At 40.1% G+C, this 21,254-nt stretch overlaps 1 protein-coding gene across 15 annotated transcripts in view; it reads left to right on the top strand.

Annotated features, from left to right (window-relative positions):
• Positions 1-21,254, top strand: part of CCPG1 (cell cycle progression 1) — an 86,866-nt gene that overhangs the window by 6,218 nt on the left and 59,394 nt on the right. For 11 of the 15 annotated variants that reach the window (XR_013521011.1, XR_013521010.1, XM_078334262.1 and 8 more), the window contains exons 2-4: positions 9,006-9,074; positions 12,650-12,752; positions 19,836-19,912. Coding sequence is in view for 13 of the 15 variants with exons in the window: in XM_078334262.1 (XP_078190388.1) it covers positions 9,015-9,074; positions 12,650-12,752; positions 19,836-19,912 (240 nt within the window). In the remaining 2 variants the exon portion in view is untranslated. Of the gene's footprint in view, positions 1-2,505; positions 2,553-9,005; positions 9,075-12,649; positions 12,753-19,835; positions 19,913-21,254 lie in introns of those variants that run through there. The other 4 variants (XM_078334257.1, XM_078334256.1, XM_078334258.1 and 1 more) reach the window with 2 other exon arrangements.

Genomic DNA, 21,254 nt, shown 5'->3' with positions numbered 1-21,254 from the left:
CTTTCATCTTTGCCTCCATGTTTATAGGGTAGTAGAGTTTTTTGTGTTTTGTCTTGTTGAGATGGAGTTTCACTCTTGTTGCCTAGGCTGGAGTGCAGTGGCACAATTTCCGCTCACTGCAACCTCCACCTCCTGGTTTAAGCGATTCTCCTGCTTCAGCCTCCCAAGTAGCTGAGATTACAGGTGCCTGCCACCATGCCTGGCCAATTTTTATATTTTTAGTAGAGATGGAGTTTTGCCCTGTTTGCCAGTCTGGCCTTGAACTTCTGACCTAAACTGATCAGCCTCCCTCGGTCTCCCAACGTGCTGTGCTTACAGGCATTAGCCACTGCACCCAGCAGTAGTGTGTTTTTAGGGAGGGACAGGGAAAGCATTGAAAAATGGCACTATATAGAAAGCTCTGACTACCACAGTAATTAAAACAGCATTGTAGTGGTTCAGGAATAGAAAATAGATCAGTGGAACAGAATAGAGATCACAGAAATGGATTAATAAATGTGTGGGACTTTATATGACAAATTAGAGAAAAAATATGGAATATTCAATATTTGATTTAATTTCTACTTCACAACAAAAGAAAAAAATCAGATGTATGAATTAAACAGCTTAATGTAAAAGATAAAATCTGGAAGAGTATTAGTAGAAAATATAGGAGAATAATTTTATTTCTTGGGAGCAGGAAAAACTTTCTAAAACAAGATAAAAAATATAGATACTATAAAGGACACCCTGTTTTCCAGCTTCTTCAAACATAGTAGAAGATACTTTAAAAAAATTGAAGCATGCTAGAAGATTAATTCATGACCCAATTTAAAAGGAACTGCAAATCAGTAGAGACAATCCAATAGGAAAGGATTATAGATGCTTCACAGGAAAGGAGATGAGGATAATCAATAAACACAAGATGCACAGCCCCAATAAAGTCATCTGGGAAGTGCAGATTAAGAAGTTCATTATTTTGCTCTTGAGACAAGCAGAAATTAAAGATGGTTGTTACTCTGTTGGTGGGACTGTGGAGAAATAGGTGCTTGTATATGTTGTTGCTAGGAGCAACTTTGTACTACCTTTGAGAATGTAATTTAGCAATATCTATAGTTTTGTTGTTTTTTTTTTTTTTGAGACAGAGTTTCGCGTTTGGCCCTCAGGCTGGAGTCCAGTGGTGCAATTATCAGCGTACTGCAGCCTCCGCCTCCCGTGTTCAAGCAGTTCTCCTGCCTCAGCCTCCCAAGTAGCTGGGACTAGAGGCGCGCACCACCTTGCCCGGCTAATTTTTGTGTTTTTAGTAGCGATGGGGTTTCACCATGTTGGCTAGGCTGGTCTCAAACTCCTGACCTCAGGTGATCCACCCGCCTCAGCCTCCAAAAGTGCTGGGATTACAGGCATGCACTACCATGCCTGGCCCTTTTTTTTTTTTTTGAGATGGAGTGTCTCGCTCTTGCTGCCCAGGCTGGAGTGCAATGGTGCAATCTTTGCCCACTGCAACCTCCGCCTCCCAGGTTCAAGCAATTATCCTGCCTCAGCCTCCCAAGTAGCTGGGATTACAGGCGCCACCACCACTTCCGGGTAATTTTTTGTTACTTAATAGAGATGGGGTTTTTACTATGTTGGTCAGGGTGATGTCAAAGTCCTGACCTCAAGTGATCCACCTGCCTTGGCCTCCCAAAGTGCTGGAATTAGAGGCAGGAGCCACCATCCTGGGCCTGATGGTTGGTCTTTTTAATGTTTGGCTTATCTCTAGGTGTTTATCTCTAGATATTTTATTGCATATATCTAAATTTCAGGTGTGTTCAGGCACAAAAGAGATGGAAAACTTCTCTGGCATTCATTCTTCACAATTGGTTTCAGTACCTCAAGGAGGCCTTCCTTGACCTCTCTATTGAAAATTCCAGTTCTTGCACCATCCCCACCCCTACTATTCCCTCACTTTTTTCTCCATGGCACTGGGTACCAGCTGGCTAAAAAAAAAGTACCTTTTTTTTTAAGCCTCAAAAAGTACTTTTCTTCTGGGGAGGTTTTTGTTTTCTTTTTTCAGTGTTGTATTTTCAGTGCTTAGACAAGTTCATGACACATAGTAGGTACTTAATAAGTATGTGTTGAATGAACGAACGCAGTTTCATACTCCAGATCAGGATAGGCTCATTTAAAATATTTTTATAGGTTTGCTATTATACAAAAAGTAGATGTTAAAAAAGTCCTCATTAGTTGCTTTCGTGTATCCTCTCCTCTTTCTCAAGTGAAATGTTTTAAAGCAGACATTTTCATATCCTTTGGGGGAGGTTAAAGACCTAGACCTTTTGAAAAGCATTTAGAAATATGTTCTTGAAAGTGCTCCAGACTGACTCTCTGTCTTTGGTCACATGACAATACAGCTGCACTTTGGGGCCTTTGCTGTAGCCTATTGGTTGCCTTACTTCGGAAATGTAGACTTGTGGGAGAATAATGCTCCCATTCTTCTCTGTCTTGTCTAATTCTAGAAGATGTGGTGATAGAAACCTCACCTTTTTCATAGTAAAATGTAGCTACTCAGGAATGATGAAGGGCACCATCATCAGGTAATATTCATTCCAGTTATATTTTATGAGGTAAAATTAATCCTGTTTTTGTGTTATTCTTACGGATTTTGACAGCCTTCACCAAAGTGTTTTAAAATGACTTATTTAGCCTATAACTCTACCCTGAATTCAGTCTCCAGACACTTACTTAATGTTTCCTCTTGGATGTGATAGTAACTCTCAGATTTAAAATGCTCCAGACCAATTGACTCATTTGTTTTTTTTCTTCTTCTTCTTCTTTAAGATGGAGTCTTGCTCTGTCTCCCAGGCTGGAGGGCCAGGGCACTGTTGTGTCAGCTCACTGCAACCTCCGCCTCCCAGGTTCAGGAGAGTCTCCTGCCTCAGCCGCCCGAGTAGCTGGGACAGGCTTCCACCACCATACCTGGCTAATTTTCGTATTTTTTGTAGAGATGGGGTTTCTCCATATTGGTTAGGCTGGTCTCGAACTCCTTACTTCAAGTGATCTTCCTGCCTTGGCTTCCCAAAGTGCTGGGATTACAGGTGTGACCCACACCTGGTCCAGTTTACTGATTTTCTTCTCATAACCTGCGCCTTTTGAAGTCTTCCTGCCTCAGTGGCTCTTCCATTCTGGTACTTGTTGAGGCCAGGAGTCATCTTTTATGCCCCGTATTCAGTACATCAGAAAGTCCTGTTGTCCCTGTCTTTGAAATACATGTATAATCTGTCCATTTCTCACTGTCTTCACTGTCACCATCCTAGTTCAAACCTCCGTCGTCTCTCACCTGGATTATCATAGTAGCCACGCAAATGAACTTTTTTTTTGTAGCCTTGCTGAAACAGCAAATGAACTTCTTGCTTGCCTTTGCTCCCTTACAGTGCTGTCTCAATAGGTACCCAGAGTGCTGTTTTATTACTTACAAAATTACTGACTCAGAGTAAAAAGCTAAAACAGTTTAAAGGGAGTCTTAGGATCTGTAAGCCCCACTCAGTCTGTCCAGCCCCTGCCAACCCGCATTATCTTGTGTTTAATATCTTCCTTCTCTCTCCTGCTAGGCCATTCCACCCACAGGCCTCCTTGCTATTTCTCAAAGGTAGAGAGGCTTGCGCTCAACTTTATACTTACTATTGATTTGGTCTTAAATGCTCTTCCTCCAGTTAACTGTCTGTAATGGTGCCTTACTCATTCAAATCTTTGCTCACATATACATTAGCAATGAAGCTTGCCCTGACCATCCTTTTTAATAATTAAGCTCCTCTATGCAGGATTTTTCATTCCCCTTTATTGTGTTTTCTCCGTGGCAGGAAATAGCCTAACAAATATATATTTTACCTGCTCATATTGTTTATTGAATATTTCCAGTATGAACGATGAAATGCACAGGGCAGTTTTTTTATTCAGGCTACTGTAGTAAAAGGAAATACAGTAAAAATATATAAAGGTGGCTGGGCATGGTGGCTCACGCCTATAGTCCCAGCACTTTGGGAGGCCGAGTATGGCGGATCATGAGTTCAGAAGATTGAGACTGTCCTGCTCAACATGGTGAAACCCCCGTCTTCACTAAAATACAAAAATTAGCCCAGTGTGGTGGTGCACGTCTGTAGTCCCAGCTACTTGGGAGAATGATGCAGGAGAATCACTTGAACCTAGGAGGTGGAGGATGCAGTGAGCTGAGATTACACCACTGCACTCCAGCCTTACATAACAGGCTGATAAATAAGCACTTATAGCACAGTAGTCTATATTAAGTGCTAGATTCAGAAAATACTAGAGTCTTAGGGATGGGGCCAAGGAATGGTTCACAAAGGAAGTGAAATTGAAGTGAGCACTTGAGTTTGGGTGCTGGTAAGGGATGGGCAACTGATCGGAATATGGAAAGCCAGGGAAGCCAAGCATTTTGAAAGGAATTGAGAAGGTTGGGCAGAGAGGAATGAATTGAAAGAGATGAGAGCTAGAGATAAAAGACTAGCTTTGGGGCATCATCTTGAAGAAAATCTTAACATTTTAAAGAAATAACATAATGAGATTATCATTTTAAGAAGATCTCTAGGTATAATGGGGAGGTTCCAACTGCCAGGGGGGCTTTTATATTCACTGTGTCTAGGATAGGGCTCAAAAAGTTCCTTTTTGCTTTGGTTGTAGTGTGCATCCAGCATTTTGAGAACAGATGAATTAATGGGGTTCTTTAGTTTTGCTTATCCAAATTATCATGGTGGAGTTAGGGCCAGTGGGACATCTTTTTTTCTCATTTGGACTGGATGCTGTTACCAATACACCAGGGATTTGGTCTAGGTCCTGCTGCTTGCTGCACAGAAAGCCAATCACTGAGACATTGCCAGGGAAGAAGGCTTTAATTGGGTGCTGCAGCCAAGGAGATGGGAGATCAGTCTTAAACCCATCTCTCTGACTGACTGCTGTCACTGACTAAAATTAGAGGTCTATATAGAAGAGAAGAAATGCAACCATGTGTGGGCAAACAGGCATTAGGGAGGGTTGAGGAAGAGAAGTTGATCAACAGGCAGCATGTGGTCAGTTAAGCAATCATGATGGGTGAGGGGTCTGGATTCTCATTGTCCAGTTGCAGTGATCTGTTAAGTAAGTTTCAGCTTCTTGATACTATCTAGAGGCCTGATGGTTTGTTTCCTAAGAAAGGAACCGAGATTTTGCAAGTTTTAAGACTGGGAGGATTAATTTCTGTATTTATTCAAAGAAACCATAAAGAATCAGTTCTGCAGGATAATTGGCTGGTTTCAATGTTATCCTTCCCTCAAGGAAGTAAACAAAGCATTAAACTGGGGCCTGATTAAAGTGTGCTTTTGATTTGAGAAATTCAGGCATGGTGAGTTGTCCCAAGTCAGTAATGTATTTTACTTTTTTTTTGAAATCTTGTCTATTAGAAGATGAGAGTGGGTGGTAAATGGAAGGAGAGAAACTTTCACAAAGTAGAGAAAGAATGCTTTTTAGGCTTCATCCAGTTTTCTTATCACAAAGCCCTCACCTACCTTGTTTCATATAGAATGAGTTTTCTGTTTACTCAGTCACTTAAACCAGAAATCTGGGAGCTATCCTACACTTTCTCCCTTTTATAGTTGGTTATTTAGTCCTTTAATAAAAATAATCTTTATGCTGGGTGCAGTGGCTCACGCCTGTAATCCTAGCACTTTGGGAGGTGGAGGCAGTTGGATCACTTGAGCCCAGGTGTTAGAGACCAGCCTACCAACTTAGCAAGACCCCGACTCTGTTAAAAAAAAAAAAAAAAAAGAGCTGGGTAGAGTGGTGCATACCTGTAGTCCTAGCTACTCAGGAGGCTGAGATGGGAGCATCTACTTGAGCCTGGCAGTTTGAGGCTGTGTTACTGGTGGTGGGTGTCCAGGTTCTTGGCATCTTGAACAAATAATTGGACAAAATGCACTAACAAAGCAAGGAAAGAATGAAGTCAGAGATTTATTGAAAATGAAAGTACACTACCCAGTGTGGGAGTAGCCCTAGCATAGGAGCTCAAGGGTGTCATTACAGAATTTGTGGGAGTTTAAATACCCTCTAGAGGTTTCCATTGGTTACTTGGTGTATACCCTATGTAAATGGAGAGGATGAATTAAAGTTACAAAGTCCTTTACTCTGTGTGTGCCCTACGGAGAGGATGTTTCCTGTCATAGCTGAAGTGTGAATTGGCCTTATGTTCCCTGCCTCCAGACCCTGTCACAAGAAAACAGGGTCTGGAGGCAGGGAACATAAGGCCAATTCACACTTCAGCTATGACAGGAAACATCCTCTCCGTATTCACACTTCAGCTATGAAGTGTGACAAGAAAATAGGATCTGGAGGCAGAGTACATTACTCTGTCACTATACTCCAGCCTGAGTGACAGAATGAGACCTTGCATCCAAATAATTTTAAAAATTATAACCTTTAATTCTTCCCAGATCTCTTCTAAACCCTTTCCCTCATCAACACTGGTTAAGTTTAGATGCTCACCTTTTTTATGGAGTATTATGTTGCTTCCTTGCATCCCATAGGTCTAGGGTTGTTTAGTTGCTTCCCCACCTTTAAAAAAATTTTTTTTTGAAACAGGGTCTTGCTCTGTTACCCAGGCTAGAGTACAGTCAAGCAATCATAGCTCACTGCAACCTTGAACTCCTGGGCTCCAGTGATCCTCCTGCCTCAGCCTCCCAAGTAGTTAGGACTACCGGTTTGTACCGTCTTGTCCCACTGACATAAAATTTTTTTGTGGTAGAGATGGGGCATCTCACTATGTTGCCCAGGCTGGTCTTGAATGCCTGGCCTCAAGTGATCCTCCCACATCAGCCTCCCAAAGTGCTGTTACAGGTGCAAGCTGCCATCCTTGGCTCTGCCTCCCAGGTTCAAGCGATTCTCCCGCCTCAGCCTCCTGAGGAGCTGGGACTACAGGCTCGTGCCACCACACCTGGATACTTTTTTTTTTTTTTTTTTTTGCATTTTTAGTAGAAATGGGGTTTTACTATATTGGCCAGGCTGGTCTCAACCTTCTGACCTCATGACCCACCCGCCTCGGCCTCCCAAAGTGCTGGGATTACAGACATGCACCACTGCGCCCGGCCCAATATGTGATCTTTTAAAAAAAATCAAATTTGGCCTGATGCAGCCGCTTATGCCTGTTGTCCCAGCACTTTGAGAGGCCAAGGGAGGTGGATCACTTGAGCTCAGGAGTGTAAAACCAGCCTGGGCAACATGCAAAATCCTATCTTTACAAAAAATACAAAAATAAGGCATGATGGTACACACCTGTAGTTGCAGCTACTCAGGAGGCTGAAGTGGGAGGGTAGCTTGAGAATGGGATGTCAGTCAAGCCTGCAGTGAGACATGTTCATGTCATTGTACTCCAGCCTGGGAGACAAAGCGAGATCTTATCTGAAAAAAAATCAAATCTGATCTTTTAAACTACATTCACGCTAGATAAATTGCCTTAAAAAAAACTTTAATATTCTTTTACGTTTTTCTGCCTTTGTTTTTGCTGCATAATACTTTTTCCTTTTTTACTGAGATTCTTTCCATTGTCTTAAGATCTTTTGATTTGTTTTTTTAAATGAGGAATCAGGAATTTTTTTTTTTTTTTTTTTTTTGTAATGTTGGACAGGCTGATCTTGAAGTCCTTGACTTAAGCAGTCCTCCCACCTTGGCCTCTCAGTGTTGGGGTTACAGACGCTGCACTCAGCCTTTGCTCAGTGTGGAGTGCAGTGGCTATTCACAGGCATGATCATTATGGCTCATAACAGCCTTGAACTCCTGGCCTTCCTGAGTATCCCAAGTAGCTGGGATTAATAGGCATTCTTCACTGCTTCTGGCTCCAGAAATATTCATTTTAATGTACTATCTCAATTTTTAAATTTTGGGAACTGTTAATTTAATTTAAAAAATGCTATCAAATTTGCAGCCTCATTTATAGAGGCTTTTGTGATCATTATTCTTTCCCCCTGCAAATTTAATTGTTCTTTCTTTATGTATTTCCATGGTTAATACCCTACAGGGGTTTTAAACTAGCTTTTTAGATAATCTGTACTGGACAGAAAAGTTTTCTGTAAGTTTTCCTTTAAATTTATAGAGTTATAAACTGCCTGGGACTTAATCAATTGAAATTAGAAATCAGTTAGATAACCTTAGGTAAGCACTAGTTCCATATTGTCTGTGGTAGAGTTCTATTAGAACTTGGATCTAACGTGTTCACAGTATATGTCCAGTAATAGAAGTATAAGATACACGTAGAATAAATCAGAAGGAATATTATTTGCTTTAAAAAGCTGGGTTTTGAAGTTTAAAGGGGTTTCAGATAGAAAAAGAAAAAACCAGGTAGAGTGACCCTCGTATGCTTGTTTAGGGCTTGAGTCTAGGTTGTTGCCAGTGACCAGGTGTTTGTAACCAACCTCTGGCCTTCCCTCGCCCCACTTTAATCCAACTGAAGTATTGCTCACACAGTTATTTTCATAAAAACAGTTTGATCGTGTTTCTTCTCTGTTTGAAAAATGTCAATTGCTTCATGTTGCCAACATACAGACTTCATTTTGCTTGGCATCGAAGCTCTTCAGTTTCCCTCTGCCTCTTAGTTTCTGCAGCCATGTTTTCTCACCTTACTGTTCTTTGAAAATAGAGTCCTTCACTATTGCTGCCTGCTCCCCATTCACCATTCTCCTCACATGGTCAAATTAGATTCTCCTTTTCCTTCAGCTCTGTCTGGCCAAATGCTGTGTTTTCTTTCCGACCTAACTTTCTTTTTCATTCCAACAATATGACCGTCTAGACTGTTCTAGTCCAGGAGGATCTCCTTGTCTTAGAAGTTTGCTTATATCTGTTCATACAGGTATGCAGTCCTGTCATGTTCTGTGTGGTAAATCTATGGGTGGCCTGTCTCTGTTTCACCTGGAAGACAATAAACCACTTTTCAAACTTAGTGTCACATACAGTGTTTTGTCTAGAATTTTAAAAAATGTGTCCCACAAGTCAATATGTTTTTGTATTTGTAGACCTGAAAAATGTCTGAAAATTCCAGTGACAGTGATTCATCTTGTGGTTGGACAGTCATCAATCATGAGGTATGATATTTAATAGTTTTTATAAGGTAATTTGTAAAATTAATATTACCAGTGGTATAAACTGTGTTCTTTGAAGACCAGTCTTTTTCTACATTTAAGCAAAAAGTTCCAGTGGACATTTTCCCACTTAGGTTAAACTTCACTGCTGAGAACTCTTCATGAGCCAGCATCTTCTACATCATTGTACATAGCTTTGAGATGTTAGGGAAGTATTTATTGAGGGTTTATTGTTGATCAGACTTGTGCTTTACTTTCTTTCTTTTTTTGTTTTTGAGACGGTGTCTCTCTATGTTGCCCAGGCTGGAGTGCAGTGGCACGATCTCAGCTCACTGCAACCTCTGCCTCCCAAATTCAAGTGCTTCTCCTGCCTTAGCCTCCCTAGTAGCTGGGACTACATACAGGCATGTGCCACCACACCTGGCTAATTTTTTGTATTTTTAGAAGAGACAGGGTTTCACTGTGTTAGCCTGATGGTCTCGATCTTCTGACCTTGTGATCCACACACCTCGGCCTCCCAAAGTCCTGGGATTACAGGTGTAAGCTACTGCACCTGGCCTTAACTTTCATTTTCATATAATTTTGTCTTTTTTTTTTCATTTGGAGACAGTCTCACTCTGTTGCCCAGGCTGGAGTGTAGTGGTGCGATCTCGGCTCACTACAACCTCTGCCCCCTGGGTTCAAGCTGCCTCCGTCTCCCCAAGTAGCTGAAATTACAGGTACCCACCACCACACCCAACTAATTTTTTGTATTTTTAGTAGAGATGGGGTTTCACCATGTTGGTCAGTCTAGTCTTGAACTCCTTGACCTGAAATGATCTGCCCGCCTCAGCCTCCCAAAGTGCTAAGATTACAGGCGTGAGCCACTGTGCACAGCCAATTTTGTCTTTTTTTTTTTTTTTTTTTTTTAAAAAAGGAACAGGGTATTGCTGTATTGCCCAGGCTGGAGTGCAGTAGCTGTTCACATGTGCAGTCATGGTGCAGTATAATCTTTAACTCCTTGGGCTCAAGCAGTCCTCCCGCCTCAGCCTCCCAAGTAGCTGGGACTATAGGCACATGCCACCACACCCTGTTCTTACATAATTTTAAACGTTTTACTGTGGCATAGATTGTTTTCATTCTCATTTTATAGTTGAGAAAGTTAAAGCTTAGAGAGGTTAAGTAATTTGGCCAAGATTATACAGCTAGAAAATAGATCTTGGATTTGAAGAGATCAGAAAGGAGAATGGAGAGCATGTGTTCCACTTACATTAGCAGAACTTGACATGAAAAAGGCCAGAACTCTATCACAAAATGAATTTTATAATAAAAGATTGACATATGTATAACAAGTGTACCTAACTTGTGCATTTTGTTTATTTTCTCACATCAGTAATATATGTTCACTATAGAAAAATGACAGTATATTGATAAACAGAAATATACTTATTCTAGGTTTTAATGGACTTATCTATAGTTTTCCCATTTGTTTCTAGGATATTGTAAACATCACTTGATTTTTTTTTCTTTTTTTCTTATTTCAGTGATTATCCCATGAACCTCACTTGTTTTCTTAATAAAAATTTAAATTTTTAACACAGGAAAAAATGCCAGATATAGGTGACAGGGGGATGGAGGCAGCAAACCACCTTGCCATGTATGTACCTATGCAAAAATCCTGCATGATCTGCACATGTACCCCAGAACCTAAAGTACATTAAGAAAAAAAATTTTTTTTTTTTAACCATTACTTTGATTAGTTAAGGTTCAGGTAGTTATGTTGTTTAGAAAACTTTAACAGAAAAAAAGAAGATAGCCTTTTCTGCATTAACGTTTCAAAATTTAAAAGCAACCATATCATTTGGGATTGAGATGATTCTTCTTTTTAAAATCTTCACTGACTTTTCTATTTTTAACTTGTTTTCTTTAAAGATTAGATCAACTCCCATAGCAACTTCTCCTTCAAGGATAATTAACAATATAGGAGCAAGGCAGCTATGGGAGTCTTACCTGTGAGTTTGCAGGGTAGAATATGACATCAGACCTCTCAGGCACTTAGTCAAGCATGTCATTAGGGTGTTCTATATTAGACATTATGTCCCAGAGTAAATCATATTTGTACTTTTCTCTCTCTTCTTCTATATCTGCTGTGTAGGTTCTTCTCTTTCTTGCTGTTGTCTCTTATATGTGTCTCCTTTTCCTTTCCCATTACCACCATTCTGATTTGGGCCAGAATTAGCTTTCCCAGCAATTCCTAATCCAACTCTAACCTTGCTTTAGCTTCTGCCATTTTACTGCCACTATAGACAGCCTCAGAGTCTTACATTCAGAATTCTCTTTAGGGCTCACCTTAAATGATACTTTTTTCATGAGTTGTTTAATTTTTGGCTGTTTTGAGTTATGTATGTCAAGAGAATGCAGACCTTTCAATTCTATGTGTCAGCAGACTATAGTGGGGACATAGGGAGAGACAGAATCACCTTAGTGGTTAACTTTGTTTTGCTAATTATGACATAAAGAAAAATTGTTTGATCCACTGTTATTAATGAAAAGATAGTCTGACATCAAAGTAGAAAAGATAATCTCAGAATAAAAAGGTAGTCTAAAATTGTCTAAGGAGTGTATTCATTAACCTAATAGGTTTATTTAATCCGTGCCATTAAAGCTTTAAACATTTTAGTTTATATTGCCATAATACGTCGTTGTTTGCACATGGCTATTCTCTGAATATGTGGTAAATTTGAATTTTAGATTTGAATTTTTTTTTTTTTTGAGACAAAGTTTTGCTCTTGTCACCCAGGCTAGAGTGCAGTGGTATAATCTTACTGCAAACTCCACCTCCCAAGTTCAAGTGATTCTCTGGCCTCAGCTTCCTGAGTAGCTGGGATTACAGGTGCCAGCCACCACGCCCAGCTATGGATTTGAATTTTTTATACTCCACAACACCTAGTAAAGTGCCTTGTCTAGAGTAGTTCCGTAAATGTTAAGTAGAAGCAAGAAGTAACTATATTTAGACCCTTATTCTCTGGTATTCAAATTTATTGCTTGAGCTCATAAAATAGAGCATTTCACTTTTGGGCTGACTTGACTTAGGATTTAAATGGAGACTCCATTCTGCAATTTTACTGCTATTGCCCCTTGTGGACTAAAGTTTATCAGACTGTTCCTTTGGAGTATAGTAGCATCTGAGACTTGTCTTCTTTTTTTATTCTTTTTTTTGAGTTGGAGTCTTACTCTGTTGCCCAAGCTGGAGTGCAGTGGCGTGGTCTTAGCTCACTGTAACCTCTGCCTCCTGAGTTCAAGCAATTCTCCTGCCTCAGCTTCCCGAGTAGCTGGGATTACAGGCACCCGCCACCACTTCCAGCTAGTTTCTTTATTTTTAGTAAAGACAGGTTTCATCGTGTTGGCTAGTCTGATCTCGAACTCCTGACCTCATGATCCACCTGCCTCAGCCTCCAAAAGTGCTGGGATTATTGGTGTGAGCCAGTGCACCTGGCTGCATCTGAGACTTTTAATAATGGAAGAAGCATTTACATGTAGTCAAAACTAGCTTTGAGTAGCTAACAGGCAAATAACTGAAAAATTGTCACTTTCCCTAGGGGTCCGATATAGAAATGGTGAATTCTGTGACAGCCACTGACAGCTGTGAGCCCACCCCAGAATGTTTATCTTTAGAGCAAGAGGAGCAGATAGAGCAGGGAGGTAAGTATTTCACAAATTCTGATTTTTTTAAAAAAATAGGATATATGACTGATACTATGAATCTTGCCTTCTTTCCAGGTGAGTGGCCTTTTTGGCTACTCTTTTATTGATTGATTCATTGAGACAGACTTTTGATCTTGTTGACCAGGCTAGAGTGCAGTGGCATAATCTTGGCTCACCACACCCTCCGCCTCCCGGTTCAAGTGATGCTCCTGCCTCAGCCTCCTGATTAGCTGGGATTACAGGCATGTGCCACCATGCCCAGCTAATTTTGTCTTTTTAGTAGAGACAGGGTTTCTCCATGTTGGTCAGGCTGGTGTTGAACTTCCAACCTAGGGTGATCCACCCACCTTGGCTTCCCAAAGAGTTGGGATTGCAGGTGCAAGCCACTGTGCCTGGCCTCTTTCTGGCTTATCTAAGTGGTCATTGAAGGATTAAATTTCAGTGTAGGCTGGGTACAGTGGCTCATGCCTGTAGTCCAGCACTTTGGGAGGCCAAAGTGGGCAGATCTTTTGAGGTCAGGAGTTCAGGACTAGCCTGGCCAACATGGTGAAACCCATCTCTACTAAAAATACAAAAAATTAGCTGGGCGTGGTGGCAGGTACCTGTAATCCCAGCTACTCCAGGAGCCTGAGGCAGGAGAATTGATTGAACCTGGGAGGTGGGTTGCAGTGAGTCAAGATCGTGCCACTGCCCTCCAGCCTGGGTGACAAAGCAAGACTCCATCTCAAAAAAAAAACCAAAAAACAAAAAACAACAGTGTGGAATTAGTGAAGGCCCACAGAACCCAGAGTCACCAGCCTACCTTAGGGTTTTGTTTATTTGCAATTGTAATATATTTTTGGGCTTTCAGATACACTTTGTTGCTACAGATGTACCAGTGACAAAATAAATGTTTTATGATTTAATGTGAATTTGTTTAATAGTTTCTATTAACTTGTCATTTGTTTGGTAGTGTGTATTTACTTGTCATTATTAAAGTTAAGAAAAAAATAACTCATTTATCATAAGGGGAGCATCACACACTGGGGTCTGTTGGGGGGAAATAGGAGAGGGACAGTGGGGGGTGGGGAGCTGGGGAGAGAGAGCATGGGGAGAAATGCCAGATATAGGTGAAGGGGAGGAAGGCAGCAAATCACGCTGCCATGTGTGTACCTATGCAACAACCTTGCATGTTCTTCACATGTATCCCAAAACCCAAACTGCAATAAATTAAAAAAAAAAGAAAAAAATAACTCATTTATCACAAGAGATTTACTAATCTCTTCTCCAGTTATTATCATGTTACAGAGTTGCAGACATACCTCTCTATCATTTTATTCTGCTTTGCTTTATTGTACTTCATAGATACTGCATTTTTTACAAATTGAAAGTTTGTGGCAACCCTGCATTTAGCAAGTCTATTAATGCCATTTTTCCAACAGCGTGTGCTCATTTCATGTCTCTATCACATTTTCATAATTGTAATATTTCATTTATTTTTATTTGTTTTTTAAATTTTTATTACTTTTTTTTTTTTTTTAATAGAGATGGGGTTTTACCATTTTGGTCGGGCTGGTCTTGAACTCTTCACCTCAGATGATCTACCCACCTGGACCTCCCAAAGTGCTGAATTTACAGGCGTGAGCCACCACACCTGACCTATTTTATTGTATTTTATCGAATTGATGGAGTTTTGCTCTTGTTGCTCAGGCTGGAGTGCAGTGGCATGATCTTGGCTCACTGCAACCTCTACCTCCCAGGTTCAGGCGATTCTCCTGCCTCAGCATCCCAAGTAACTGGCATTATAGGAATGCATAATGCACCCAGCTAATATTGTATTTTTAGTAGAGACGAGGTTTCACCAGATTGGTCAGGCTGGTCTTAAACTCCTGACCTCAGGTGATCCACCCGCGTTGGCCTCCCAAAGTGCTGGAATTATAGGTGAACTACTATGCCTGTCTGTAATTGTCATATTTCAAACATTTTCATTATTATTATATCTGTTATCATGATTATCATGATCTGCGATCAGTGATTTTTGATGTTACTATTGTAATTCCATTGACACCATGAACCATGCCTGTGAAAGACAGTGAACTTAATAAATGTGTGTGTTCTGACTGCTCTACTCCCTCTCCCTCTTTTTTTTTTTGAGATGGAGTTTCGCTCTTGTTACCCAGGCTGGAGCGCAATGGCACGATTTTGGCTCACCGCAACCTCCGCCTCCTGGGTTCAGGCAATTCTACCTCAGCCTCCTGAGTAGCTGGGATTACAGGCATGCACCACCATGCCCAGCTAATTTTTTGTATTTTTTTTAAGTAGAGATGGGGTTCACCATGTTGACCAGGATGGTCTCCATCTCTTGACCTCATGATCCACCTGCCTTGGCCTCCCAAAGTGCTGGGATTATAGGTGTGAGCCACTGCACCCGGCTTCCCTCTCCCTCTTATTGGGCCTCCCTATTCCTGGAGACACGACAATATTGAAATCAGGCCAATTAATAACCCTACAGTGACCTCTAAGTGTTCAGGTGAAAGGAAGAGTTGCATCTCTCACTTCAAATAAGAAGCTACAAATGATGTGAAGCTTATTTGAGGAAGACCTGTCAAAAGCTAAGTTGAAAGCTATGTATCTTGGGCCAGATAGTTAGCCAAGTTGTGATTGCAAAGGAAAAGTTCTGTAAGAAATTAAAAGGCCTTCTTAGTGAACACATGAACCATAAGGAAGCCATATAGTCTTAATGGCTGACTCTTATGTTGACATGGAGAAAGTTTAATGGTCTTAGTAAAAGATCGAACTAGCCATAAAATTCCCTTAAGCCACAGCCTAATCCAGAACAAAGTCCTTCCTAACTCTTCAGGTCTATGAAGGCTGAGAGTAGTTAAGAAACCGTAGAAAAAAAGGCTGAAGCTAGCTAAGGTTGGTTCATGAGGTTTAAGGAAAGAAGCTATGTCCATAACATAAAAGCACAAGGTGAAGCAGCAAGTGCTAATGGAGAAGGTGCACCAAGTTATCCAGGATATCTACCTGAGATCATGGATGAAGATGGCTACACTAAACAGCAGATTTTCAGTGTAGGTGAAACAGCCTTCTCTTGGAAGAAGATGCCATCTAAGACTTTCCTAGCTAGAGAGAAGTCAATATCAAAGAACAAGCTCGCTTTCTTGTTAGAGGCAAATGTAGCTGGTGACTTTAAGTTGAAGCCAGTGTTCACTTACCCTGCCTTACGAAATCCTAGAGCCCTTAAAAAACATGTTTCATCAACTCTGCCTGTGCTCTATAAATGGAACAACAAAGCCTAGGTGACAGCCATGTGTTTACAATATGGTTTACTGAATATTTTAAACTCATTGTTGAGACCTGCTGTTCAGAATAAAAGTATTTCAAAATACTACCAGGTACACCTGGTCCTGTCCAAAAGCCACGGACAGTTTCTTCCAAGAAATGCATTTATTTGCATATGTTGAAGAACAATTTCACCCATGGGCTCTGATGGAGATTTACAAGGAGATTCATCTTGCTTTGTTTCCTGCTAACACAACATCCAGTCTGTAGCCCATGGATCAAAGAATAATGTTTACTTTCAGGTTGTATTATTTAATAAGTAAATTTTGTAAGGCTGTATCTGCTATAGATAGTGATTGCTCTGATGGATCTGGGCAATGTGTGCAAGTTGAAAATCTTCAGGAAAGGATTCACCATTCTAGATGCCATTAAGAACAATTGTGATTTGTGGGAAAAGATCAAAATACCAGCATTAACAGGAGTTGGGAAGAAGTTGATTTCAACCCTCATAACTTTGAGTGGTTTAAGACTTTAAATGGAGGAAGGAAATGCAGATGTTGTAGAAACAGCAAGAGAATTGGAATTAGAAGTGGAGCCTGAAAATGTGGTCCAATTACTGTAATCTCATGATAAGAACAGATGAGGAGTTGCTTCTTACGGATGAGCAGAGAAAGTAGTTTCTTGAGATGCAGTCTACTCTTGGTAAACATGCTATGAATATTGTTGAAATGACAACAAAGGATTTAGAATATTACATAAAACTTAGCTGATAAAGCAGTGGCGGGGTTTGAGAAGATTGGTTTTGAAAGTTGTTCTGTGTGGGCAAAGTGCTATCAAACAGCACTGCATGCTACAGAGAAATCTTTCATGAAAGGAAGAGTCAATCCATTTGGGAAATCTGAGTGTTGTCTTACTTTAAGAAATTGCCCCAGCTACTCCAGCCTTTAGCAGCGATCACAGTGGTCAGTCAGCAGCCATCACCTTTGACAAAAATGCTCTAATTCACTGAAGGCTCAGATGATTGCTAGCACTTTTTAGCAATAATGTATTTTTAAATTAATATATGTATGGTTTTTTAGACATAATGTTGTTACACATTTAATAGATTATAGTATAGTATAAACATAACTTTTACATGCACAAGGAGACCAAAAAATTTGTGTGATTTGCTTTATTGCATTGGTTTGGAATGGAACTTGCAGTATCTCTCAGATATGCGTGTATTCTCGTTCCAGTTTGGTAAAATGGAATTTGACTACTGTATTGCATCTGTGTTATGTATACTTCCCATGGGATTTAATTTCATTAACTTTTTAAAAAAGATTGCAGTAAAATGCATACAGAACATTTAACCCTCAGGAGAATAAAGTGGATGTGTCAGGGCAAGAAATAGAAGAGATTGTACCTGTTAACTTTTTTAAGCCTACGTATTGAATACTACTCTCATTTGAAGAGTGATTTTCTTAAAAAAAAAAAAAAGAAAGAAAGAAAGAAAAAAAATTCAAGGAAGAGATGTTAAAAAAAGGTGATTCTCATCTTTTTTGTGTCAGAAATCCTTTTGAGAATCTGAAAGCCATGGACAATTTTTTCCAAGAAATGCATTTATTTGCATAAGTTGAAGAACAATTTCTATACTTCTTTGGGAGTCCTTGGACACGAGCCCAGTGCTGTGGAGCAATCTTATCTCTAAATTAAACTACTTTTCTATTAGGGGCTATTTAACATGAAAAAATGTTTTTTTTCCGCTTGTTCTTTGCTGGAGTTAAATTATATAAGAAATACATGTTCATGATAGGGAAAAAAATAATAGTAAACAAAATGAATTTAAAATGGCCTTTAATTTTTTTTTATCTAGAAACACTTCTGTTGATATTTGGTATACTTTGCTTATGAATTTATATTTAATTTTTTAAACTTAATAGTTTATGCTCTTTTTCATTAAAAATATATTGTGAATTTATCATTTTGTTTGTACGCATTTTCTTTGAGAAGATTCTTATATCTCCCATAGTGACATTTAGTTTTTCTGTGTTTTGAGTTCTTTCTTTTTAAAAAAAATTATTGGCAGAAATGGTCTCACTATGTTGCCCAGGCTGGTCATGAACTCCTGGCCTTAAGTGAATTTACCACAATGGCCTACCAAAGTGCTGGGATTACAAGCATGAGCCACTGTGCCTGGACTTCCTCTCCCTAACTTTTTTTTTGAGACATTGTCACACTCCCTTGCCCAGGCTGGAGTGCAGTGGCATGATCATGGCTCACTGCAGCCTCAACTCCTAGTAATCCTCCTGCCTCAGCCTTCTGAGTAGCTGAGACTCTAGGCACATACTACCATGTCCAAATAATTTTTTAATTTTTATTTTTGTAGAGACAGGGTCTTGCTATATTGCCCAGGCTGGTCTTGAACTTTTAGACTCAAGCAATTCTCCAGCATTGGCCTCCCAAAAGTGCTAGGGTTACAGGTGTGAGTCACTGCATCCAGGCTGAGTCCTTGTTTTTTATAGTTTATGTTTTCTTGTAAAGCACTTACACACACAAACACACACATACATGTACATATATACTTTTATAAATCATAGTTTGAAGCCATAGTTTTTATTCTTATGGTACCAGGCATTGACAGCCATTAAAATGGTCTTTAGGAACTTTGAATGAACTTCTAAGAATTCAGGAAAATGAGGCCAGGCACGGTGGCTAATGCCTGTAATCCCAGCACTTTGGGAGGCAGAGGCAGGAGGATCACTTGAGGTCAGGAGTTCAAGACCAGCTTGGCCAACATGGCAAAACCCTGTCTTTACAAAGTACAAAAAAAAAATTAGCCCGATGTGGTGGTGGGCACCTGTAATCCCAGATGGTTGGGAGGCTGAGGTGGGAGAATTGCTTGAACTCAGGAGCAGAGGTTGCAGTGAGCTGAGATCACGCCTCTGTACTCCTGGGTGTACAGAGTGAGCCTGGGTGATGGAGTGAGACTCCCTCTGACTTAAAAAAAAAAAAAAAAAAAAGAACTCAGGAAATGTATCACTAGGTATCTAATGATAGATTTTTCATATTATCGGGTATTAACAAACACACTGAATCAAGCAATTTGGTAATGTAAGGTAGAGGTTTTATTTACCTAGTCAAGGTAGCTTTGATTTGAGTTTTTTTTTTTTTTTTTGAGACGGAGATTCGCTCTTGCTACACAGGCTGGAGTGCAATGGCGCGATCTTGGCTCACCACACCTCCGCCTCCTGGGTTCAGGCAATTCTGCCTCAGCCTCCTGAGTAGCTCGGATTACAGGCACGTTCTTAATAAAGCTTGTGGCTAGGCACGGTGGCTCATGCCTGTAATCCCATCACTTTGGGGGGCCAAGGTGGGCGGATCATTTGAGGTGAGGAGTTCGAGACCAGATTGGGCAACATGGCGAAACCCCATCTCTACTAAAAATAAAAACAATTAGCTGTAGCGTATGCCTGTAATCCCAGTTACTCAGAAGCTAGAGGCAAGAGATTTGCTTGAATCCAGGAGGCAGAGGTTGCAGTGAGCCAAGATAGTACCACTGCACTCCAACCTGGATTGCAGAGCAAGACTCCATCTCCAAAAAAAAAAAAAAAAAAAATCCTTAAATGCTTTCATTTTCATATCTAAAATTATCCCCTGACAATTTCAAATAAATGAAATTTATTAGAACAGTGGAGTGACTTCTATAATTGTATATGACATTTCATTAAATCTACTTTAACATATTAGGAATAGATTTTTATCTACCCAGATTATATGTTGGCTGCAGAAAGTATAAATGAAGAAATAATTATATTGATTTTTGCTTTATATCAGAAAGCAGCCAAAATGGCACAGTGTTTATGGAAGAAACTACTTATCCAGCTTTGGAGGAAACGAGCTCAACAGCTGAGGTAAACGTGTATTTTACTCTGTAGATATATGTCAAATAGTATCCTTAGAATACTAAATAAAGCCTCTAATTCTATTTATGCATTCTATTCCTGTTTTGAATTGTAAGCAGTTTTAACATCTGATTAAGTTAGATGTTTTAGAAGACATCTAAGTAAAGTAATTTCTTGGTATTGTGTTAAAGATCTGTCTTTTCACCTCTAATATAATTTTCTTCGGAAGTAGATTGCATTCTTGAATTGTATTGAAAAATTAACCTTAGGTTTCACGTCTAAAATGGTGGTTTGTTTTAAAATTACATAACAACCTAAGACTTGTCCTTTGGGCTTTTACTTGACTTCTGTATAAAACTAGATAGCTAGATGATCTTTTTACATGGTGTCTTAGTGTATTTGTACTGCTATGACAACATTCCTGAGACTGGGTGATTTACAAAGAACAGGGCTGAGTGTGGGGGCTCATGCCTGTAATCCCAGCACTTTGGGAGGCCGAGGCAGGTGGACCACGAGGTCGGGAGTTTGAGACCAGCCTGACCAACATGGTGAAACCCTGTCTCTAAAAAATAAAAATAAAAAAATTAGCTGGGCAGAGTGGTGTGCACCTGTAGTCCCAGCTGTTCAGGAGGCTGAGGCAGGAGAATTGCTTGAACCCAGGAAGTAGAGGTTGCAGTGAGCCGAGATTGCACCACGGCACTCCAGCCTGGGTGACAGAGTAAGACTCCATCTCAAAAAAAAAAAAAACAAAACAAAACAGAAATTATTTCTCTCATAGAGGCTGGGAAGTAAGTCTAAGAACAAAGTGGGAACCAGTTCAGTGTCTGCTGATGGCATGGTTTCTTGTTTCCAAATGGCATCTTGCTGCTACATCCTTAAGAGGGGATGAGTGAAAAAGGCCGGATGCTGCATGAAGCCTGTTTTATGAAGGCCTTAGTCGTATTTCCAGGGGAGGATCCCTTATGACTCAGTCACCTCCTAAAGGTGTACGTACTATCACATTGGCAATTACATTCCAACATAAGAACTTTTGGGGACACCTTCAGACACATTCAGTACAAGTTACACTGTTGAAGTTATTACATACATAACCAGAAAAGTTTAGTGAGTCTATTTTGGGCTCCCACACTACAGAGTTGTGTTTGAATAGACCCATGGAACTCGTGAGAGAAATAAACTCTTCTTTCTGTGGTTATTGAGGAGCAAAGGTGGGTTTAGCTTCTGCAGCCCAGAAGGCAGTAGTCTGGTCTAATTCTGAGAGTCATCAAGGGATCTGATGGTGTTTTCAAGCTCTATGATGAGCCTACTATTGCATAATTCTTTAAATGGTAGGAATAATATATTTTAACCT

Source organism: Callithrix jacchus, chromosome 8 (assembly GCF_049354715.1).
Source record: "Callithrix jacchus isolate 240 chromosome 8, calJac240_pri, whole genome shotgun sequence".
In the NCBI taxonomy this organism is placed as follows: Eukaryota; Metazoa; Chordata; class Mammalia; order Primates; family Cebidae; genus Callithrix; species Callithrix jacchus.
Note: the sequence above shows the minus strand (reverse complement) of the source record. Positions and strands in the feature narration are given on the sequence as shown.